Source organism: Oncorhynchus tshawytscha, linkage group LG25 (genome assembly GCF_018296145.1).
Source record: "Oncorhynchus tshawytscha isolate Ot180627B linkage group LG25, Otsh_v2.0, whole genome shotgun sequence".
NCBI classification, from domain to species: Eukaryota; Metazoa; Chordata; class Actinopteri; order Salmoniformes; family Salmonidae; genus Oncorhynchus; species Oncorhynchus tshawytscha.
Genome location: NC_056453.1, coordinates 28,206,410 through 28,232,167, shown reverse-complemented (window position 1 = coordinate 28,232,167; position 25,758 = coordinate 28,206,410). Strand labels below are relative to the sequence as shown.

The following is a 25,758-nucleotide window of genomic DNA, read 5'->3' as shown; positions in this document are numbered from 1 at the left end:
ATGTGGTAGATCTTAACTGCTAGATTATGTAGTAGATTCTACCTGCTAGATTATGTAGTAGATCTATATATACGTACACACACACACACACACACACACACACACACACACACACACACACACACACTAGGTCGACCGATTATGATTTTTCAACGCCGATACCGATTATTGGAGGACCAAATAAAGCCGTTATTATAAAGCCATTGTTATTGACCAAATACTTATTTTCCACCATAATTTGCAAATAAATTCATTAAAAATCTTACAATGTGATGTTCTGGAATTTTTTTCTAATTTTGTCTGTCATAGTTGAAGTATAATTACAGGCCTCTCATCTTTTTAAGTGGGAGAACTTGCACAATTGGTGGATGACTAAATACTTTTCTTGCCCCACTGTAAACTTAGGTTGGAGTCATTAAAACTCGTTTTTCAACCACTCCACAAATTTCCTGTTAACAAACTATAGTTTTGGCAAGTCGGTTAGGACATCTACTTTGTGCATGACCCAAGTAATTTTTCCAACAATTGTTTACAGACAGATTACTTCACCTATAATTCACTTTATCACAATTCCAGTGGGTCAGAAGTTTACATACACTAAGTTGACTGTGCCTTTAAACAGCTATGAAAATTCCAGAATATTGTGTCATGGCTTTAGAAGCTTCTGTTATGCTAATTGACATTATTTGAGTCAATTGGAGGTGAACCTGTGGATGTATTTCAAGGCCTAACTTCAAACTCAGTGCCTCTTGCTTGCCTCTTGCTTGCCATCATGGGAAAATCAAGATATCAGCCAAGACCTCAGAAAAACCATTGTAGACCTCCACAAGTCTGGTTCATCCTTGGGAGCAATTTCCAAATGCCTGAAGGTACCACGTTCATCTATACAAACAATAGTACACAAGTATTAACACCATGGGACCACGTAGCCGTCATACCGCTCAGGAAGGAGACGCATTCCGTCTCCTAGTGATGAAGTACTTTGGTGCGAAAAGTGCAAATCAATCCCAGAGCAACAGCAAAGGACCTTGTGAAGATGCTGGAGGAAACAGGTACACAAGTATCTATATCCACAGTAAAACTAGTCCTATAAATCGACATAACCTGAAAGGCCGCTCAACAAGGAAGAAGCCACTGCTCCAAAACCGCCATAAAAAAAGCCAGACTACAGTTTGCAACTGCACATGCGGACAAAGATCGTACATTTTGGAGAAATGTTGTCTGGTCTGATGAAACAAAAGTAGAACTGATTGGCCATAATGACCAGCGTTGTGTTTGGAGGGAAAAGGGGGAGGCTTGTAAACCGAAGAACACCATCCCAACCGTGAAGCACGGGGGTGGCAGCATCATGTTGTGGGGTGCTTTGCTGCAGGAGGGACTGGTGCACTTCACAAAATAGATGGCATCATGAAGGAGGAAAATTATGTGGATATATTGAAGCAAGACATCAAGACGTCAGTCAGGAAGATAAAGCTTGGTCGCAAATGGGTCTTCCAAATGGACAATAACCCCAAGCATACTTCCAAAGTTGTGGGAAAATGGCTAAAGGACAACAAATTCAAGGTATTGGAGAGGCCATCACAAAGCCCTGACCTCAATCCTATAGAACATTTGTGGGCAGAACTAAAAAAGCGTGTGCGAGCAAGGAGGCCTACAAACCTGACTCAGTTACACCAGCTCTGTCAGGAGGAATGGGCCAATATTCACCCAACTTATTGTGGGAAGCTTGTGGAAGGCTACCCGAAACATTTGACCCAAGTTAAACAATTTAAAGGCAATGCTACCAAATACTAATTGAGTGAATGTAAACTTCTGACCCACTGGGAATGTGATGAAAGAAATAAAAGCTGAAATAAATCATTCTCTCTACTATTATTCTGACATTTCACATTCTTAAAATAAAGTGGTGATTCTAACTGACCTAAGACAGGGCATTTTTACTTGGATTAAATGTCAGGAATTATGAAAAACTGAGTTTAAATGTAGTTGGCTAAGGTGTATGTAAACTTCCTACTTCAACTGCATGCATGCATACCAGTGGAGCAAAAAAGTATTTAGTCAGCCACCAATTGTGCAAGTTCTCCCACTTAAAAAGATGAGAGAGGCCTGTAATTTTCATCATAGGTACACTTCAACTATGACAGACAAAATGAGAAAGAAAATCACATTGTAGGATTTTTAATGAATTTATTTGCAAATTATGGTGGAAAATAAGTATTTGGTCACCTACAAACAAGCAAGATTTCTGGCTCTCACAGACCTGTAACAACTTCTTTAAGAGGCTCCTCTGTCCTCCACTCGTTACCTGTATTAATGACACCTGTTTGAACTTGTTATCAGTATAAAAAAAACCTGTCCACAACCTCAAACAGCCACACTCCAAACTCCACTATGGCCAAGACCAAAGAGCTGTCAAAGGACACCAGAAACAAAATTGTAGACCTGCACCAGGCTGGGAAGACTGAATCTGCAATAGGTAAGCAGCTTGGTTTGAAGAAATCAACTGTGGGAGCAATTATTAGGAAATGGAAGACATACAAGACCACTGACCACTGATCTCCCTCGATCTGGGGCTCCACGCAAGATCTCACCGCGTGGGGTCAAAATGATTACAAGAACGGTGAGCAAAAATCCCAGAACCACACGGGGGGACCTAGTGAATGACCTGCAGAGAGCTAGGACCAAAGTAACAAAGCCTACCATCAGTAACACACTACGCCGCCAGGGACTCAAATCCTGCAGTGCCAGACGTGTCCCCCTGCTTAAGCCAGTACATGTCCAGGCCCGTCTGAAGTTTGCTAGAGAGCATTTGGATGATCCAGAAGAAGATTGGGAAAATGTCATATGGTCAGATGAAACCAAAATATAACTTTTTGGTAAAAACTCAACTCGTCGTGTTTAGAGGACAAAGAATGCTGAGTTGCATCCAAAGAACGCCATACCTACTGTGAAGCATGGGGGTGGAAACATCATGCTTTGGGGCTGTTTTTCTGCAATGGGACCAGGACGACTGATCCGTGTAAAGGAAAGAATGAATGGGGCCATGTATCGTGAGATTTTGAGTGAAAACCTCCTTCCATCAGCAAGGGCATTGAAGATGAAATGTGGCTGGGTCTTTCAGCATGACAATGATCCCAAACACACTGCCCGGGCAACGAAGGAGTGGCTTCGTAAGAAGCATTTCAAGGTCCTGGAGTGGCCTAGCCAGTCTCCAGATCTCAACCCCATAGAAAATCTTTGGAGGGAGTTGAAAGTCTGTGTTGCCCAGCAACAGCACCAAAACATCACTGCTCTAGAGGAGATCTGCATGGAGGAATGGGCCAAAATACCAGCAACAGTGTGTGAAAACCTTGTGAAGACTTACAGAAAACATTTGACCTCTGTCATTGGCAACAAAGGGTATATAAGAAATTATTGAGATAATAAGTATTTGTTCAAAAACAAAAGTTTTTCCTCCATAATTTGCAAATAAATTCATTAAAAAATCCCACAGTGATTTTCTGCATCTTTTTTTCTCATTTTGTCTGTCATAGTTGAAGTGTACCTATGATAAAAATTACAGGCCTCTCTCATCTTTTTAAGTGGGAGAACTTGCACAATTGGTGGCTGACTAAATATTTTTTTGCCCCACTGTACATACATACAGACCCATGAAGAATGTAATTTATAATTGCCTCATGAGATTAGTTAAACTGTGGTCGTACCACATCAGAACCTAACATATAACCTTGTCTTACGCAATTATTAGTAAACAATGCAATTGTAAACCAACACTTTATAGGCTCGAAACATGGTTAAAACTATACTTTTTAGATCATGGATGGTCAGTCCTTGCATCCATAGATCTGTCTATGAATTTGAGAGTGGTTAGATTTCTCCAGCCCCATCACACAGTTGCAGCAGGGTGACCACTTTGTTACAGCTTGAACTGCATATTGCCCCTTTAAATATCCATCTAATAATGCAATATCAGCAGATTGGAAAGATATTTTCATCACAAAATTCTCCATAATGAGAAAGCTAATAGGAATGAGGTTAATATCTGAATGTAAAGTGGAGTTGGTGGAAAGAGGAGAGGACTTGAGGAGAGTCGTTGATCAGGGAGCCAAAGTGGAGTTTACCTGTTGTTGTTTTACAAGGGCTGACAGCACCCCCAGCTGGTGAACAACAGGGAAAGGAAAGGCAGAGGGGATACCTAGACAGATACCTACCGAAATATGTTTTCTGCATTGAATACAAACCCTCTGAATCAAACAGATATCATTGGCACCCGGGGAGCAGTTGTGGTGAGGGTTAACTGCCTTGCTCAAGGGCAGAACGGCAGATGTTTACACCTTGCCGGCTAAAGGATTCGAACCATCGACTGTTACTGTGCCAATGCTCTTAACCGCTAGGCAACCTGCTGCCCGTCACACACAGGCTGCTAGTTTCACACACACTTTCCACTGTCATTACTGTCCAACAGTAGGAGGTTGTGTGTGCATGTGCGCGTGTGTGTGATGCAGGAGTGCCAGGATCGTTTACAAACACTGTGCACCGTTTTACAGACACACACGTCACACGAACATACTCACACGACAAGGCAGACAAACATCCAATCATATTTCTATATACACTGTCTGACAATACTGTACTGTGGAGACCTACGGTACTGCACTGTGTGAACATACGATACTGCACTGTGTGAACATACGATACTGCACTGTGTGAACATACAATACTGTACTGTGAGACCAGACGATACTGCACTGTGTGAACATACGATACTGTACTGTGAGACCAGACGATACTGCACTGTGTGAACATACGATACTGCACTGTGTGAACATACGATACTGCACTGTGTGACCAAACGATACTGCACTGTGTGAACATACGATACTGTACTGTGAGACCAGACGATACTGCACTGTGTGAACATACGATACTGCACTGTGTGAACATACGATACTGCACTGTGTGAACATACGATACTGCATTGTGTGAACATACGATACTGCACTGTGTGAACATACGATACTGTACTGTGAACATACGATACTGTGTGACCATACGATACTGTACTGTGTGAACATACGATACTGTACTGTGAGACCATACGATACTGTACTGTGAGACCATACGATACTGCACTGTGTAGACATACGATACTGTACTGTGTAGACATACTGCACTGTGTAGACATACTGTACTGTGTGAACATACGATACTGTACTGTGAGACCAGACGATACTGCACTGTGTGAACATACGATACTGTACTGTGTAGACATACTGCACTGTGTAGACATACTGTACTGTATGAACATACGATACTGTACTGTGTAGACATACTGCACTGTATAGACATACTGTACTGTGAGACCATACGGTACTGTACTGTGTAGACATACTGCAGTGTGAACATACGATACTGTGTAGACATACTGCACTGTGAGACCATACGGTACTGTACTGTGTAGACATACTGCACTGTGAGACCATACGGTACTGTACTGTGTAGACATACTGCACTGTGAGACCATACGGTACTGTACTGTGTAGACATACTGCACTGTGAGACCATACGGTACTGCACTGTATAGACATACTGCACTGTGAAGACATACTGTACTGTAAGACCATACGGTACTGTACTGTGTAGACATACTGCACTGTGAAGACATACTGTACTGTGAGACCATACGATATTGCACTGTGTGAACATACGCTACTGTACTGTGTGAACGTACGCTACTGCACTGTGTAGACATACTGCACTGCACTGTGTAGACATACTGCACTGCACTGTGTAGACATACTGCACTGCACTGTGTAGACATACTGCACTGCACTGTGTAGACATACTGCACTGCACTGCGTAGACATACTGCACTGTACTGTGTAGACATACTGCACTGTGTAGACATTTTTTTTTCACCTTTATTTAACCAGGTAGGCAAGTTGAGAAGTTCTCATTTACAATTGCGACCTGGCCAAGATAAAGCAAAGCAGTTCGACAGATACAACGACACAGAGTTACACATGGAGTAAAACAAACATACAGTCAATAATACAGTATAAACAAGTCTATATACGATGTGAGCAAATGAGGTGAGATAAGGGAGGTAAAGGCAAAAAAAAAGGCCATGGTGGCAAAGTAAATACAATATAGCAAGTAAAACACTGGAATGGTAGATTTGCAATGGAAGAATGTGCAAAGTAGAAATAAAAATAATGGGGTGCAAAGGAGCAAAATAAATTAATTAATTAAATACAGTAGGGAAAGAGGTAGTTGTTTGGGCTAAATTATAGGTGGGCTATGTACAGGTGCAGTAATCTGTGAGCTGCTCTGACAGTTGGTGCTTAAAGCTAGTGAGGGAGATAAGTGTTTCCAGTTTCAGAGATTTTTGTAGTTCGTTCCAGTCATTGGCAGCAGAGAACTGGAAGGAGAGGCGGCCAAAGAAAGAATTGGTTTTGGGGGTGACTAGAGAGATATACCTGCTGGAGCGTGTGCTACAGGTGGGAGATGCTATGGTGACCAGCGAGCTGAGATAAGGGGGACTTTACCTAGCAGGGTCTTGTAGATGACATGGAGCCAGTGGGTTTGGCGACGAGTATGAAGCGAGGGCCAGCCAACGAGAGCGTACAGGTCGCAATGGTGGGTAGTATATGGGGCTTTGGTGACAAAACGGATTGCACTGTGATAGACTGCATCCAATTTGTTGAGTAGGGTATTGGAGGCTATTTTGTAAATGACATCGCCAAAGTCGAGGATTGGTAGGATGGTCAGTTTTACATGGGTATGTTTGGCAGCATGAGTGAAGGATGCTTTGTTGCGAAATAGGAAGCCAATTCTAGATTTAACTTTGGATTGGAGATGTTTGATATGGGTCTGGAAGGAGAGTTTACAGTCTAACCAGACACCTAAGTATTTGTAGTTGTCCACGTATTCTAAGTCAGAGCCGTCCAGAGTACTGATGTTGGACAGACGGGTAGGTGCAGGTAGCGATCGGTTGAAGAGCATGCATTTAGTTTTACTTGTATTTAAGAGCAATTGGAGGTCACGGAAGGAGAGTTGTATGGCATTGAAGCTTGCCTGGAGGGTTGTTAACACAGTGTCCAAAGAAGGGCCAGAAGTATACAGAATGGTGTCGTCTGTGTAGAGGTGGATCAGAGACTCACCAGCAGCAAGAGCGACCTCATTGATGTATACAGAGAAGAGAGTCGGTCCAAGAATTGAACCCTGTGGCACCCCCATAGAGACTGCCAGAGGTCCGGAGAGCAGACCCTCCGATTTGACACACTGAACTATCAGAGAAGTAGTTGGTGAACCAGGCGAGGCAATCATTTGAGAAACCAAGGCTGTCGAGTCTGCCGATGAGGATGTGGTGATTGACAGAGTCGAAAGCCTTGGCCAGATCAATGAATACAGCTGCACAGTAATGTTTCTTATCGATGGCGGTTAAGATATCGTTTAGGACCTTGAGCGTGGCTGAGGTGCACCCATGACCAGCTCTGAAACCAGATTGCATAGCAGAGAAGGTATGGTGAGATTCGAAATGGTAGGTAATCTGTTTGTTGACTTGGCTTTCGAAGACCTTAGAAAGGCATGGTAGGATAGATATAGGTCTGTAGCAGTTTGGGTCAAGAGTGTCCCCCCCTTTGAAGAGGGGGATGACCGCAGCTGCTTTCCAATCTTTGGGAATCTCAGACGACACGAAAGAGAGGTTGAACAGGCTAGTAATAGGGGTGGCAACAATTTTGGCAGATAATTTTTAGAAAGAAAGGGTCCAGATTGTCTAGCCCGGCTGATTTGTAGGGGTCCAGATTTTGCAGCTCTTTCAGAACATCAGCTGAACGGATTTGGGAGAAGGAGAAATGGGGAAGGCTTGGGCGAGTTGCTGTTGGGGGTGCAGTACTGTTGACTGGGGTAGTAGCCAGGTGGAAAGCATGGCCAGCCGTAGAAAAATGCTTATTGAAATTCTCAATTATGGTGGATTTATCAGTGGTGACAGTGTTTCCAATTTTCAGTGCAGTGGGCAGCTGGGAGGAGGTGCTCTTATTCTCAATGGACTTTACAGTGTCCCATAACTTTTTTGAGTTAGTGTTGCGTTAGTGTTGCAGGAAGCAAATTTCTGCTTGAAAAAGCTAGCCTTGGCTTTTCTAACTGCCTGTGTATAATGGTTTCTAGCTTCCCTGAACAGCTGCATATCACGGGGGCTGTTCGATGCTAATACAGAACGCCTTAGGATGTTTTTGTGTTGGTTAAGGGCAGTCAGGTCTGGGGAGAACCAAGGGCTATATATATATACATACTGTACTGCACTGTGCAAAGATACTGCATTGTGTAGACATACTGTACTGCACTGTGTAGACATACTGCACTGTGTAGACATACTGTACCTGTTCCCTGGGTGCCGAAGACATGTATGTCGATTAAGGCAGCCCCCCGCACCTCTCTGATTCAGAGGGGATGGGTTAAATGTGGAAGACATATTTCAGTTAAATACATTCAGTTGGACAACTGACTAGGTATCCCCCTTTCCCTTAACGTGTAGACAAACTGTACTGTGTTAACATGCTGCACTGTGTAGATATACTGCACTAACATACTGCACTGTGTAGACATAATGTAGTGTTAACATGCTGCACTGTACTGTGTTAACATGCTGCACGGTACTGTGTAGATATACTGCACTGACATACTGCACTGTGTAGACATAATGTAGTGTTAACATGCTGTACTGTGTAGACATACTGTGCTGTGTAGACATACTGCACTGTATTGTGTAGACATACTGCACTGTACTGTGTAGACATACTGAAATGCACTGTGTAGACATACTGAAATGCACTGTGTAGGCATACTGAAATGCACTGTGTAGGCATACTGAAATGCACTGTGTAGGCATACTGAAATGCACTGTGTAGACATACTGCACTGTACTGTGTAGACATACTGAAATGCACTGTGTAGACATACTGAAATGCACTGTGTAGGCATACTGAAATGCACTGTGTAGGCATACTGAAATGCACTGTGTAGGCATACTGTAGTGTTAATATACTGTATTGTGTAGATATACTGCACTGTAAATACATACTGCACTGTGTATGCAAACTACACTGTACTGTGTAGACATACTGCAGTGTACTGTGTAGGCATACTGTACTGTGTAGACATACTGCACTGCACTGTGTAGACATACTGCACTGTGTAGACATACTGCACTGTGTAGACATACTGCACTGTATAGACATACTGCACTGTGTAGACATACTGTACTGTATAGACATACTATACTGTGTAGACATACTGTACTTGATACACACAAAGAAACAAGCCCTAACAAATAACTAAATAAATAAATGAATATCTGAAATAGTATTTTTTAAACACATTTCCATTGAAAGGAGATTTCTAATACCACCATGTCATAGTGAATGGTCCTCTGCCATCTCTCAAACGTGTTTATAGACTACTACACACAGGCACTGTTCACACACTCATATTTGTATTTAGAGTAAATGTTTTCCACACAGTGTCTAAACAAAGGTGATGTGAAATGTACGCACCGGGGGTTTGGAGCCGTCCAGTAAGAGAGACACAATTAGGACGTTACGCCAGATCAATTAACCAGCTCTCCAAATAAAAAGACATTAGTGTCCTCATTGTGTAAAAAGCCACTTGGAAAAGCTGCTGTATAGTTCTCAGGGTACACGGGGGTGTGTGCAGCCCCCCTCTGTGTGTGGTGTGTGTGTGTGGCAGTTGGGTGAGTGTTGGCAGCAGCAGCACCACATTGGCACATAGTCAGGTCTATCTATAATGGTGGTAGACCAGTGTTGGTGGGTGGTAAAATAGCGTTGGTTGGGTGAGGCAGATTAGCATTGGTTGTGTGGGGGGAGAACAGTGTTGGTGGGGGGTAGACTAGTGTTGGTTGTGGGGAGGTGGTAGACTAGCGTTGGTTGTGGGGGCGAGCTAGACTAGCGTTGGTTGTGTGGGGGAAGAACAGTGTTGGTGGGGGTAGACTAGTGTTGGTTGTGGGGAGGTGGTAGACTAGCGTTGGTTGTGGGGAGGTGGTAGACTAGCGTTGGTTGTGGGGAGGTGGTAGACTAGTGTTGGTTGTGGGGAGGTGGTAGACTAGCGTTGGTTGTGGGGGCGAGCTAGACTAGCGTTGGTTGTGGGGGCGAGCTAGACTAGCGTTGGTTGTGGGGAGAGCTAGACTAGCGTTGGTTGTGGGGGAGAGCTAGACTAGCGTTGGTTGTGGGGGAGCTAGACTAGCGTAGGTTGTGGGGGCGAGCTAATGTTGGTTGTGGGGGAGAGCTAGACTAGCGTTGGTTGTGGGGAGGTGGTAGACTAGCGTTGGTTGTGGGGGAGAGCTAGACTAGCGTTGGTTGTGGGGGGAAGCTAGACTGCGTTGGTTGTGGGGGAGAGCTAGACTAGCGTTGGTTGTGGGGGTGAGGAAGACTAATGTTGGTTGTGGGGAGAGCTAGACTAGCGTTGGTTGTGGGGAGAGCTAGACTAGTGTTGGTTGTGGGGGCGAGCTAGACTAGCGTTGGTTGTGGGGGCGAGGAAGACTAATGTTGGTTGTGGGGAGAGCTAGACTAGCGTTGGTTGTGGGGAGGTGGTAGACTAGCGTTGGTTGTGGGGGCGAGCTAGACTAGCGTTGGTTGTGGGGAGAGCTAGACTAGCGTTGGTTGTGGGGGCGAGCTAGACTAATGTTGGTTGTGGGGGGAGCTAGACTAGCGTTGGTTGTGGGGGCGAGGTAGACTAGCGTTGGTTGTGGGGGGGCGAGGTCGACTAGTGTTGGTTGTGGGGGGGAGGTCGACTAATGTTGGTTGTTCCGGGCGAGGTAGACTAGTGTTGGTTGTCGGGGCGGCGAGGAAGACTAATGTTGGTTGTTCGGGGGCGTGGTAGACTAGCTTTGGTTGTGGGGGGCGAGGTAGACTAGCTTTGGTTGTTGGGTGCGAGCTAGACTAGCGTTGGTTGTGGGGGCGAGGAAGACTAATGTTGGTTGTGGGGAGAGCTAGACTAGTGTTGGTTGTGGGGGAGAGCTAGACTAGTGTTGGTTGTGGGGGGCGAGCTAGACTAGCGTTGGTTGTGGGGGCGAGGAAGACTAATGTTGGTTGTGGGGAGAGCTAGACTAGCGTTGGTTGTGGGGAGGTGGTAGACTAGCGTTGGTTGTGGGGGCGAGCTAGACTAGCGTTGGTTGTGGGGGAGCTAGACTAGCGTTGGTTGTGGGGGCGAGCTAGACTAATGTTGGTTGTGGGGGCGAGCTAGACTAGCGTTGGTTGTGGGGGCGAGCTAGACTAGCGTTGGTTGTGGGGGCGAGGTAGACTAGTGTTGGTTGTGGGGGGCGAGGAAGACTAATGTTGGTTGTTCCGGGGAGGTAGACTAGTGTTGGTTGTCGGGGGCGAGGGAAGACTAATGTTGGTTGTTCGGGGCGTGGTAGACTAGCTTTGGTTGTGGGGGCGAGGTAGACTAGCTTTGGTTGTTGGGGCGAGGTAGACTAGTGTTGGTTGTGGGGGTTAAACCAGTTTTGGTTGTGTGGGGCGAGGTAGACTAGCGTTGGTTGTGGGAGGTGAGGTAGACTAGTGTTGGTTGTGGGGGTAAACCAGTTTTAGTTGTGGGGGCGAGGTAGACTAGCGTTGGTTGTGGAAGGCGAGGTAGACTAGTGTTGGTTGTGGGGGGTAAACCAGTTTTGGTTGTGTGGGGTGGTAGACTAGTGATGGTGGGGGGTAAACTAGTGTTGGTTGTGTGGGGCGAGGTAGACTAGGGTTGGTTGTGGGGAAAAGGTAGACTAGCGTTGGTTGTGGGGGCGAGCTAGACTAGCGTTGGTTGTGGGGGCGAGCTAGACTAGCGTTGGTTGTGGGGGCGAGGTAGACTAGCGTTGGTTGTGGGGGCGAGGTCGACTAGTGTTGGTTGTGGGGGCGAGGTCGACTAATGTTGGTTGTTCCGGGCGAGGTAGACTAGTGTTGGTTGTCGGGGGCGAGGAAGACTAATGTTGGTTGTTCGGGGCGTGGTAGACTAGCTTTGGTTGTGGGGGGCGAGGTAGACTAGCTTTGGTTGTTGGGTGCGAGGTAGACTAGTGTTGGTTGTGGGGGTTAAACCAGTTTTGGTTGTGTGGGGCGAGGTAGACTAGCGTTGGTTGTGGGAGGTGAGGTAGACTAGTGTTGGTTGTGGGGGTAAACCAGTTTTAGTTGTGGGGGCGAGGTAGACTAGCGTTGGTTGTGGAAGGCGAGGTAGACTAGTGTTGGTTGTGGGGGGTAAACCAGTTTTGGTTGTGTGGGGTGGTAGACTAGTGTTGGTGGGGGTAAACTAGTGTTGGTTGTGTGGGGCGAGGTAGACTAGCGTTGGTTGTGGGGGCGAGGTAGACTAGTGTTGGTTGTGGGGAGAGCTAGACTAGTGTTGGTTGTGCGGGGCGAGCTAGACTAGCGTTGGTTGTGGGGGCGAGGTAGACTAGCGTTGGTTGTGGGGGCGAGGTAGACTAGCGTTGGTTGTGGGAGGCGAGGTAGACTAGTGTTGGTTGTGGGGGAGAGCTAGACTAGTGTTGGTTGGGGGGGGGGCGAGGTAGACTAGCGTTGGTTGTGGGAGGCGAGGTAGACTAGTGTTGGTTGTGGGGGCGAGGTAGACTAGCGTTGGTTGTGGGGGTAGTAGACTAGTGTTGGTTGTGGGGGGGATAGCAGACTAGTGTTGGTTGTGGGGGGATAGCAGACTAGTGTTGGTTGTGGGGGGATAGCAGACTAGTGTTGGTTGTGGGGGGTAGTAGACTAGTGTTGGTTGTGGGGGTTGTGGGGGTAGTAGACTAGTGTTGGTTGTGGGGGTAGTAGACTAGTGTTGGTTGTGGGGGGGGTAGACTAGTGTTGGTTGTGGGGGGTAGTAGACTAGTGTTGGTTGTGGGGGGTAGTAGACTAGTGTTGGTTGTGGGGGGGTAGTAGACTAGTGTTGGTTGTGGTGGGGTAATAGTAGACTAGTGTTGGTTGTGGTGGGGTAGTAGACTAGTGTTGGTTGTGGGGGGTGGCAAACTAGTGTTAGGGGGTAGTGTGTAGTAGAGCGGAGAACAGTATTGTTATAGAAACCCTGCAAACAAAATGTCTCCATCTGGGAGCCTCCTTCCCTGTGGCCTTCTGGCGCCCGGATACGCCCCTGTCTAAGGCCCCAAACACACACTCACACACGGTGAAAGACTCAGTGGGGTGGCCTATGGAGGTTGGGGTACGTTCTGTCTGAACCTGGTTACACAGTAATGTTCTTGTAATCCCCACTATACACACACACACACACACACACACACACACACATACACTTCTACTTTTTAACGGCCCAGATGACTCCCCATCATTACTACCACAATGGAGCAGGAACAAACCTGTTATCACATTGGGAGACAGAGAGAGAGAAAAGAGGGAGGGAGGCAGATAGGGGGTGTTCTGGCCCCAGCAAGGAGCCTGCCACAATGTATTCTGTCCCCTCCCTTCAGTCTACCCCTCTGTCCCCTCCCTTCAGTCTACCCCTCTGTCCTCTCCCTTCCCTTCAGTCTACCCCTCTGTCCTCTCCCTCCAGTCTACCCCTCTGTCCTCTCCCTCCAGTCTACCCTGTCCCCTCCCTGTCCCCCTCTGTCCCCTCCCTTCAGTCTACCCCTCTGTCCCCTCCCTTCAGTCTACCCCTCTGTCCCCTCCCTTCAGTCTACCCCTCTGTCCTCTCCCTTCAGTCTACCCCTCTGTCCTCTCCCTTCAGTCTACCCCTCTTCTGTCCTCTTCCTTCAGTCTACCCCTCTTCTGTCCTCTTCCTTCAGTCCCCTCTTCTGTCCTCTCCCTTCAGTCTACCCCTCTGTCCTCTCCCTTCAGTCTACCCCTCTGTCCTCTCCCTTCAGTCTACCCCTCTGTCCTCTCCCTTCAGTCTACCCCTCTGTCCTCTCCCTTCAGTCTACCCCTGTCCTCTGTCCCCCTCTCCCTCCCTCAGTCTACCCCTCTGTCCTCTCCCTTCAGTCTACCCCTCTGTCCTCTCCCTTCAGTCTACCCCTCTGTCCTCTCCCTTCAGTCTACCCCTCTGTCCTCTCCCTTCAGTCTACCCCTGTCCTCTCTGTCCTCTCCCTTCAGTCCCCTCTTCTGTCCTCTCCCTTCAGTCCCCTCTTCTGTCCTCTCCCTTCAGTCCCCTCTTCTGTCCTCTCCCTTCAGTCCCCTCTTCTGTCCTCTCCCTTCAGTCCCCTCTTCTGTCCTCTCCCTTCAGTCCCCTCTTCTGTCCCCTCCCCCCCAGGGCCAGGGAACAGGTGGGTTTGGAACACATCAGACCAGACCACACAACAAACAGGTTGCTACCCCATAGAACTAAGTCACAAATTATACAAGACAAAGCAACATCTACAAAGCTGATCCACTGGAGCTACTTGTGGAGGAAATCAGACGGGGAACAAGATGGAGAAAGAGGGGCTGAGAGTAAAATATAGGACATAGAAAAGGTTGAAGAAGAGGAGGAGAGAGATGAAGGAAGAGGGGAAATACCAGCGAGTTGTTACAGAGAAAGAGCAAGCGACAGAAGCAGAGAGAGATGAATAAGGAGGGGAAGGAGTTAGAGAGCGACATCGAAGAAGAGAGAAAGAGAAAGAAAGCGAGAGCGGGCCCCTGTCCTGAAAAGCCAGTGATGCGGAGCCGCATCAGCACATATGAAACAGTGAGCAGGACAATGGACCCGGGTCTGTAACCGGACCCCGTGTGCGTAATCTCTCCGTCACAAAAGAAAAGAGTGAGAGAAGGAGGGAGGACGAGGGAGGAAAGACAGGGGGCTCGGCCATCTTAATCTGGCTTCTCATGGCAAGGCTGGAGCCCAGAGGTGTCATGTTCCAATCCACCCTCGCAAACATTCCTCATTTTTCACTTGAATTGGTGGTGTTTTGTAGCGAGCGGCCCCGTAATTAACACGGGGATCTTCAGAACTCAATGACTGAACATAATTACTTCTCTCCTTTTCTTCTCTTCCTTTCTGCGGCCTGGGCTCTCCCCGGCGAGCAGCCCCTGGGGCCCGGGTTTAGGCCTGACTGGCCAAACACAAAGGCTGGCCCAGCCATCACCCGCTGTGGAGAGAGGGGGAGAGAGAGAGGAGGAGAAGAAAGGGAGGAGGGTGAGAAATGGACTGTCTCCAGCCTGCTAGGGCTGTTGGATCAGCTGTCAGTGAGACACTGGCCCAGTCAGCACTATTGAGAGAGCGCGCTATGACCTTAAAACACTGCTGAAGGGGCCCCACAGCCTGTACTCATCCTGGCCAAGTTATTACAGAGACAGAGAGAGAGAGAGAGAGAGAGAGAGAGAGAGAGAGAGAGAGAGAGAGAGATGGAGATGGAGATGGAGATGGAGAAGGGGAGAAGGACAGAGAGATAAATACACAGACAGAGACAGACAGAGCAAGAGACAGAGAGAAAGACCAAATGAAAAGAGAGAGACAAACAAAAAGACTATGTTAATTGTTGTCAGCCAGCAGCACATTTCCATGTTTCCCTGACAAAAACAAACAGCCCTAAAGGGCCCACTTACCATCCACATACAAGTCAGTCACTAAATGAACACCGCCACTGTGCATTCTGTCACTTGCCAGGCTGTGAGTGTGTTCTCCTGGGGTTGACAGAGTGACTGGCTCCCTTGGCTGCCACTAAAGTCACAGGAAAATGGTCCCTGCAGGCCCAGAGCCCAGGGATCCTCCAGTAGCACAGCTCCCTCAGAGGGCCACTTAAATACATGCGCAACTGTAGGCTACATTAGGGCCTGCACAAGCTACATTAGCGTTAGCATCTCCATTAGCGTCACAACAGTGATTGACTGACAGGGCCACTCTGGGGTTTGCAAGTGTGAACACAACCACACTAAAGTAAGGGAATGGGGTTTGGATGCTAGCTAATGGTCGAGTACCTCACTGACAAACACATCAACAACAACGTCAAAGACATGGTAATAAACTGATGTCAAAATTCACTCAAATGTAGAAGGGACAAGTATGCTGATGACATGCCTTTTTACGAACAGTTTGAATTTTTCATGAATTTATATGAATATTTACAGCACATAAAACAAACATAAATAAATCATAAAACACACAAATCAAAAGACCACACAACACCAAGTGCACCGTAGCAATTAATCTACACAAACAAATGCAACTGACACAAAAAGAACACATGAAACAAGTACACAAACATTATACACAAACATCATTTACACTAACACATGATCAGTGGTCCCTTCTCCTGATGCGGGTTTTGGAGGGATGTTTCAAGCATGTTGCAGGGTGGCCATTTATAAACTGCACTCTCAACAAAGACGCTAATCGGATAATCATCTATTTGTTTTAAAACATCATCAAGTAGCCTACATTAGGCCCGGAGGACTCCTCACCAGCCGTGTAGCCGTTGCTAGGCAAACAGCGGCGAAGGGTTTTGTGAGGTGAAAAGGGTGGAAGGAAAGGACCAATAGGATGATGCGGCTTGGCACTCCACGGACGCAGAGCGAAGAGCCACTAATTAACCACCATGCACTAATCACTTATCTCTCTAATGGGAGGACACTCACACACACACACAATGTGCATATACACATTACAAACACAATGTGCAGACATACACACTCACAATGTGCAGGCTGACATTTGCAGGCATCACATATAATAGGGAGAACAGCTCTGCACCTATCCACAATTTCATTCCATTCATGTTCATGCTTGGCATCTAGTGGCCTTAGCAAATCATTTGACTTACTATGGATCTCTGTAGAATCGGAAGCGTAGGGTTCACAGAGTGTTTTAGGTGTAGGTTAACACACCGGGCCAGGTTGGAATTAAAAACCTGATTAGAAGGAGGGGAGGAGGGAGGGTTGGCTTCTGGGGAGGGTGACTAAAGTGGTGAAAAATCCAATAATTGTGCCATTCTGGGGTGTGGTATTACTCTTTCATTCTCCCTCTTTCATTTTCCCTCTAATACCTTTGCAACAGAAGAAAAGAAGACGAGAGAGAGAGAGGATGAGAGAGAGAGGATGAGAGAGAGGACAAGAGAGAGAGGACGAGAGAGAGAGAGAGAGAGGACGAGAGAGAGAGAGAGCTGGCTGGCTGGCTGCTAAAGTATGTAGTCTTTGTAATTACCACAGTATTACTGGTCTAACAATGAAGGGCAGCTCTGACTGGGCCACCATCATTTCCTCTCTAATCCTCCTGCTCATTGGCAACGCTCAGGTTTCACCACCCCCATCTCCTACCACCTATACTGACCAATGCCCAACCAACCATACACTTCGCCAGGGGCTTTATTTCACTAGCCCTTGTATTCATTGGCTATTTACCACAGGGGTACATCTATTGTTTGTGTGTGTGTTTTCTTTCTCTGAGAACGTTTTTTTCTTCTATTCAGGGCTAAGACAGTTGCCTGCCCTGGACACGAACCCCTGAGCTCTTAACAGCCTAACCCTTGTAGAAGGCAAAGCCATTTCCTCAAGATATGGAACCAAACCAATTACCTTAAATTAAGTCAACTGGCAACTCTTCCCCACTTCTCATCCCCTGAGCCACACGGGGCCCAAAAGCTAATCATCACATCCAACACCTCCCCCTAGCAAACAGACAGGCCCAAGGGTACACTCACATCACACTCACAAACCATTTACTTTGCTTTTTACAATTTACTAGATTAACTCAAGACTGTAAATATAATATAATTGGGTAAATAAATGCAGTTGTCATGTAGTAGCAGACACCTTCATCCAAAGCAACTTAGGATTCATAGTGACACACCCAGTAGCCGTAATGTGGGCCATGCAGGAATCTAACCCACAACCCTAGTGGTGCTAGCAGCACCACGCTCTCTAACTAAGCCAATGACTCCACTGTAACAGTGGTTGTGTGTAGCAGTGCTGGTCGCTCCACCAGTATAGTGTTACACTGAGGGGCACATAGGCTCGTCACAGAGCCTGGCCTGTAAACACACACAGGGGAGCACTAATTAACTGTCACCAACACAAGAGTTAAGAGTTGCAGTGTCACAGTGTGTCAGAGTTACAGCCCCCAGACCTGCATGTAGTACCCAGGGCCCCAGCCCTCCGCCATTGTCTAACGGGATATAATTAGATAGCATTCTGGCAGAGTGAATTAGCATAATTATGCAAACAGGGGCTGCTAAAGGGTTGGCACAAGGGAGGGCCACAGGGGGAACCTCTTAAAGCACACACAGTATGCAATACACTCACACATACACAAATGTGCACACACACTCACACAGGCGTACATATTCATGCTCGAACACTTTCTGCATTAAGGCAGGATCATCCATTATAGAGCTATGGTATCTGAACACACACAAAGACACACACACGGTGATGTATGTAAGCTCTCGGGCCTACGAGACAGCAGGAGGGGTCGTGTCACCGGGTAATGAGGATGATTAGAAGACTAAAAAGAGTTGTAACCAAAGTGACAATGAGAGGTTTTGTAAAGGAGCCACATTATAAAGCCTGTTTCCAGAGACCTGCTGGGCCCGAACAGAGGTCTGAATGGACACAGCTCATCCCACAGCATATGGATGGCCCCTATAGCCCTGATTCACCCAGCTCATCCCACAGCATATGGATGGCCCCTATAGCCCTGATTCACCCAGCTCATCCCACAGCATATGGATGGCCCCTATAGCCCTGATTCACCCAGCTCATCCCACAGCATATGGATGGCCCCTATAGCCCTGATTCACCCAGCTCATCCCACAGCATATGGATGGCCCCTATAGCCCTGATTCACCCAGCTCATCCCACAGCATATGGATGGCCCCTATAGCCCTGATTCACACAGCTCATCCCACAGCATATGGATGGCCCCTATAGCCCTGATTCACACAGCTCATCCCACAGCATATGGATGGCCCCTATAGCCCTGATTCACCCAGCTCATCCCACAGCATATGGATGGCCCCTATAGCCCTGATTCACCCAGCTCATCCCACAGCATATGGATGGCCCCTATAGCCCTGATTCACCCAGCTCATCCCACAGCATATGGATGGCCCCTATAGCCCTGATTCACCCAGCTCATCCCACAGCATATGGATGGCCCCTATAGCCCTGATTCACCCAGCTCATCCCACAGCATATGGATGGCCCCTATAGCCCTGATTCACACAGCTCATCCCACAGCATATGGATGGCCCCTATAGCCCTGATTCACACAGCTCATCCCACAGCATATGGATGGCCCCTATAGCCCTGATTCACCCAGCTCATCCCACAGCATATGGATGGCCCCTATAGCCCTGATTCACCCAGCTCATCCCACAGCATATGGATGGCCCCTATAGCCCTGATTCACCCAGCTCATCCCACAGCATATGGATGGCCCCTATAGCCCTGATTCACCCAGCTCATCCCACAGCATATGGATGGCCCCTATAGCCCCGATTCACACAGCTCATCCCACAGCATATGGATGGCCCCTATAGCCCCGATTCACACAGCTCATCCCACAGCATATGGATGGCCCCTATAGCCCTGATTCACCCAGCTCATCCCACAGCATATGGATGGCCCCTATAGCCCTGATTCACACAGCTCATCCCACAGCATATGGATGGCCCCTATAGCCCTGATTCACCCAGCTCATCCCACAGCATATGGATGGCCCCTATAGCCCTGATTCACCCAGCTCACCCACAGCATATGGATGGCCCCTATAGCCCTGATTCACCCAGCTCATCCCACAGCATATGGATGGCCCCTATAGCCCTGATTCACCCAGCTCATCCCACAGCATATGGATGGCCCCTATAGCCCTGATTCACCCAGCTCATCCCACAGCATATGGATGGCCCCTATAGCCCCGATTCACACAGCTCATCCCACAGCATATGGATGGCCCCTATAGCCCCGATTCACACAGCTCATCCCACAGCATATGGATGCCCCTATAGCCCCGATTCACACAGCTCATCCCACAGCATATGGATGGCCCCTATAGCCCTGATTCACACAGCTCATCCCACAGCATATGGATGGCCCCTATAGCCCTGATTCACACAGCTCATCCCACAGCATATGGATGGCCCCTATAGCCCTGATTCACACAGCTCATCCCACAGCATATGGATGCCCCTATAGCCCTGATTCACACAGCTCATCCCACAGCATATCGATGCCCCTATAGCCCTGATTCACACAGCTCATCCCACAGCATATGGATGCCCCTATAGCCCTGATTCACACAGCTCATCCCACAGCATATCGATGCCCCTATAGCCCTGATTCACACAGCTCATCCCACAGCATATGGATGCCCCTATAGCCCTGATTCACACAGCTCATCCCACAGCATATCGATGCCCCTATAGCCCTGATTCACACAGCTCTTCCCACAGCATATGGATGGCCCCTATAGCCCTGATTCACACAGCTCATCCCACAGCATATGGATGGCCCCTATAGCCCTGATTCACACAGCTCATCCCACAGCATATGGATGCCCCTATAGCCCTGATTCACACAGCTCATCCCACAGCATATGGATGCCCCTATAGCCCTGATTCACACAGCTCATCCCACAGCATATGGATGCCCCTATAGCCCTGATTCACACAGCTCATCCCACAGCATATGGATGCCCCTATAGCCCTGATTCACCCAGCTCATCCCACAGCATATGGATGCCCCTATAGCCCTGATTCACCCAGCTCATCCCACAGCATATGGATGGCCCCTATAGCCCTGATTCACACAGCTCATCCCACAGCATATCGATGCCCCTATAGCCCTGATTCACACAGCTCATCCCACAGCATATGGATGGCCCCTATAGCCCTGATTCACACAGCTCATCCCACAGCATATGGATGGCCCCTATAGCCCTGATTCACACAGCTCATCCCACAGCATATGGATGCCCCTATAGCCCTGATTCACACAGCTCATCCCACAGCATATGGATGCCCCTATAGCCCTGATTCACACAGCTCATCCCACAGCATATGGATGCCCCTATAGCCCTGATTCACCCAGCTCATCCCACAGCATATGGATGCCCCTATAGCCCTGATTCACCCAGCTCATCCCACAGCATATGGATGGCCCCTATAGCCCTGATTCACACAGCTCATCCCACAGCATATCGATGCCCCTATAGCCCTGATTCACACAGCTCATCCCACAGCATATGGATGGCCCCTATAGCCCTGATTCACACAGCTCATCCCACAGCATATGGATGGCCCCTATAGCCCTGATTCACACAGCTCATCCCACAGCATATGGATGCCCCTATAGCCCTGATTCACCCAGCTCATCCCACAGCATGTCTTACAACACCTCCCTGTAGAGTCTTATGACAGCACAGAGTGAAACCTACAATGGAGGAGCTCTCGAAGACACATGACTATCTGAACCCAACGTGTGACCTAGCCTAGCATACACCCCCCCCCAAACCAGCCGCTCCTCTCCAGTCCAAACCCTGTGTCAACAAGGCTCTCATGTACCCAGCTAAAACCTCTTCAGCCCCACCTATCCCCATTGTGCCTGGAAACATTGGTCCTCACAGGAAACAAGGCCAGTTAAATCCTAAAACAAGCCCCCCTACAAGCCCTCCTCCTATGGCCAATGCAGCATAGAGCACCGAAGCACACATTTGCAGGACTAATCCACCCCCAGCGTTTTGGACTCCCATTCAGGAAGAGAAGGAGCCCAAGGATTGTGGCATGTACTCTCCTCAGGGGAGGATTTAGGGATGTGCAAAGTTGAGGGGGACTGGAGGGGGGCAGGGGGCAGCTAACACAGGGGCAAGGGGCACCCCCTCTTCAGACAATGAGCTCCTGAGCTCCCCCTCCAGCCTTTCTGACAGGGGTATTTGGGGTGAGATGTTTGGGCCTAGCAATGCGTGAGATCAATTAGAAGTGGTTGAGAGGAGGGTTTGAAAGGCCCTGCCTAGCGGTGAGGACCCAGGGCCCCCTACATCTAGAATCTCTATCTCTACCTCCACCTCCCTCTCCCTCCCCAGGAAAATCCAGACCAGATGTGGGTCAAGGAGCCAGATATCTATCTATCTGAGCCAGTGAATAGCTCCTCTAGCTGGGATGGTACGAGGGAGGTGGAGAAGACGAGCATCCTGCTGTGGTCATTGAGGAGAACGAACAGAGCTGGAAGCACCACATTCCTACCAGATGGGTTCGCTTGTACCCTCTTAACCCCAGACCCTGGTCCTGGTGATAGGGTCACCTCTCTCATCCCTCAGTCAACCAACTGGACACCAGATTAGCTGCAGGTCAGACAAGGTTAAGCAGATAGGATCATCAGCTCTCCTGACAAATAACAACATCATCTAGCCTACAGCTGTCTATTTCATACCACATCAACCTCTATTTAGACAATATTCTGTAGAACCTCTAATAGTTAGATGTAAAGATCTTTCAGAAGTAAAGATCCTTGTTTGGTATAATGCCACAATACATCTGAATAATTACTCTATTATACTGAAGGGTCAGAGTGCATTTTAGTATTATCTATGACCCCTAGTTTACACCAGCTAGGCCTACATGTAACCCAGATATGCTAATAAGGGCAAGGGGACACACGGCTTATTATTTCTGGCTGTTTTCAGGTCCTTCAGGATTAGCTGAGGTGATGGTATATGCTGTGCTGTGTGACCTGATAATGTGGGATGACTGAGTACAGTCCAGTTTTGACCTCTACTACGACCCTAGACCCCTGTGTAGCCATCTGGCTCACAGATGACCCTCTGATTCCCATAGCTATGAAGACACAGGAATAACCGGTACCAATCAGGTGACTGTAAAGAAGGCTCAACATACACTATGGGGTGCTAAGTCATCCACTCAAACACAAGCGGTCCTTATTATCTTATTGATTCAAATAAGGATTCATCTATGCATAGGTCTACATACAATGATTACCGTGTGTACTGTTACATCAGAACATACACTGCGTGGCGCAAACATTAGGGATACCTGCTCTTTTCATGACAGACTGACCAGGTGAATCCAGGTGAAAGCTATGATCCCTTATTGATGTCACTTGTTAAATCAACTTCAATCGGTGTATGAAGGGGAGATGGGTTAAATAAGGATTTTTGATCCTTGATACAATTGAGACATGGACTGTGTATGTGTCCCATTCAGAGGGTGAATGGGCAAGACAAAAGATTTAAGTGCCTTTGAACGGGGTACAGTAGTAGGTGCCAGGCGCACCGGTTTGAGGGTGTCAAGAACTGCAACACTGCTTGGTTTTTCATGCTCAACAGTTTCCCCTGTGTATCAAGAATGGTTCACCACCCAAAAGACATCCAGCAAACTTGACACAACTGTGGGACCATTTGGGATCAACATGGGCCAGCATCCCAGTGGAATGCTATCGACACCTTGTAGAGTCCATGCCACAACGAATTGAGGCAGTTCTGAGGACACAAGGGGGGTGGAACTCAATATTAGGAAGGTGTACCTAATGTTTTGTATACTCAGTGTATATCCTGGGTGACAAATTATTTGTATTTTCTCTGTGGACCCATTTTCTGGAAGAGGAAAAGTGAACACACAGGAACACAGAATGAAAAGCCCAGACCACCAGTGTTGTTTGACCACAGTCCTCAGCTATAATAACTAAACACCCGAGTTTGGGCTCACTTGAGAGGGAGCTAGAACACAGATAACAGCTTTAGCCAATCTGTTCCTTTCATCACATTTGTGGAATGCTCACCCCACTGGGTAGCAGGTATGTGGGCCTGCTAAAGGCCAGGCTGGTGGGGATCACATGATCACATGACCTGGCTGTCAGGCAGGCATAGAAAGAGAGAGGCAGCTCCCAGGCTCTCTCTGGCTCTGCTGAGTGAATGCTGCTGATCAGCGCTGCCTGCTAGTGGGAGTACAGAGAGATGCAGCCTTCCCTGAGGGGTTCCCTCTTCTACAAACAACCTCTGATTTACTGACCAAACTGTTACTCAGCGTTATATAAGACAGTATAGGACAGCTGTCACCGTGGCAGCAGAACAGAAAACAATGTTTCCATTACCATGGAAAAACAGCTGCATGACCTTCTCACCTCATCACCATCTCCTCAGGATACTGATTTGATTGGCTTCCACAGCTTAACATCAGATCATTTGTTTTGCATGAGACTGTGTTAAGTCCTTACGAAAAGGTGATCCTCAATCTGCCCTCAGCGATAATGGTAAAAATAGCCTTTTCTCACTCTGTCTTTCCAACAGGCTGAGTGACTCACCAGAAGAGCAATCGATGTAAGTGGGAAAACAGTGTGTTACCGGAGGTCATCATAGGGAGGTAGTAGTAGGTTAAATGAACACACACTCTTAAACATGTATATGGAGGATGTACTCACAGACATTCCCTGTATTGTCAAAACTGTTGAGAACCTCATTCACTCTGATGGGCCCGAGGTTATCTCTGGAAATGAATGAGAGAGAAATATGATTATACAGTGTGTGTGTAAGCTGCACGGTGCTCAGCTTAAACACAGGACAAGGATCTCAAACCCACCTGAGAAAGGCACTGAACTCTGGGAAGGAAGCACTTGTGTATTCCACCCACTGGCCTTCGGAGGGGTCATCGGTCTCTTGGTGCATGACACTGGTTTTGTTGAACAGGTTGAAGGAGGAGAATCTCCGGACAGACACCTGCTTGACCTCCGAGTCTGCACTGTCCAGCTGTTTCTGTCTCAGCACCTGAGGGAGTGGGAGATATAGCAACTGTCAAACCACACAACCTGACCTGCTTTAAAAACACAACCTCAAAACACATGTACTGATCAAATTAGAGTGACATGGAGGAATTAGAACCTTCTATCTAGCCTAGTGATGAAGATCTGATATGGCTCCAGGCTCTATTGTTCCTCCTTGAAACTGATCCCCACAGTTCCTGTAGTAGTGTGGTCATTAACTTGTCACAGGACACCTTTAGTTTATTACTAGCACTTGCATAGTGCAATATGAATTAGTGATGTTTTATTTGTATTTTTTATACTTTACAGTATTTGAAATGCAAGAAGATATTTCTGGAAGCATTTTGTGTATCAGTGAAATGCCCATGTAAGGACAAAACCTCCCTCTCAGGTCATGCCCTCACACTGTTATGGTTACAGCCCAACTGGGACAGAGGACTGGAGAGCTGTATATAATCTCACTTACACATGTTACTGTAAATACAGATATACAGGTCTATGAATGGTAAATCGATGATAAATGTAGCTTAGCTAAAGCCAGTATATATCTAGCTAGCTAATGGCGCAATTATATTAGCTAGCTTAGCTAACGTTAGGCGTAATGCAACATTGATTCTGTCAGTTGATAACAAACCCATTGGAAATGTGACGCTTGTTTTACCTGTCGTAGGAGAGTCCATCTTGCACGAGCTACGTCGGTTCCACAATTAGGGTCTCGATTGGATTGGTGGTTGGTAATTAGCTCTTTTTCTTTATTTTCTGGCAAGGATGGCGAAGGCGATTCGTGATATTTACATTTTTCTGGTTCACCTGTCAACTTCCCTTCCATCCTGTCTTCAGTGTTTTGGGCAAAAATAAATACAATTCTAAATGATTTACAGTGTAAAACACACGGTCTAATAAAGCGAGTATGGCTCTGTTTGTTCACAGAATAGGACAAGTAGTACAGTGGTAGCGTGACATCAACCGGTAAAACCCTTACTGCTCCGGTGCTGCTGGAGAAAGCATGCTACTTCCGGACACTTATGACAGCAAGACATAGCAATTTATTACCAACATCATCGAACGCAGTATTGAGTTACAACTCATA

General features: G+C 47.4%; 1 protein-coding gene across 1 annotated transcript in view; it reads right to left on the bottom strand.

The window, feature by feature from the left end:
• Positions 1–25,699, bottom strand: part of camkmt (calmodulin-lysine N-methyltransferase) — a 187,350-nt gene extending 161,651 nt beyond the window's left edge. Inside the window, exons 1-3 of the mRNA XM_042306201.1 lie at positions 25,330–25,699; positions 24,488–24,672; positions 24,330–24,394 (exon numbers count right to left, since the gene is read on the bottom strand). Of these exons, the coding sequence (XP_042162135.1) occupies positions 24,330–24,394; positions 24,488–24,672; positions 25,330–25,497 (418 nt within the window). The 5' untranslated portion in view covers positions 25,498–25,699. The remainder of the gene's footprint in view (positions 1–24,329; positions 24,395–24,487; positions 24,673–25,329) is intronic.
• Between the last annotated feature and the right edge of the window lie 59 nt (positions 25,700–25,758).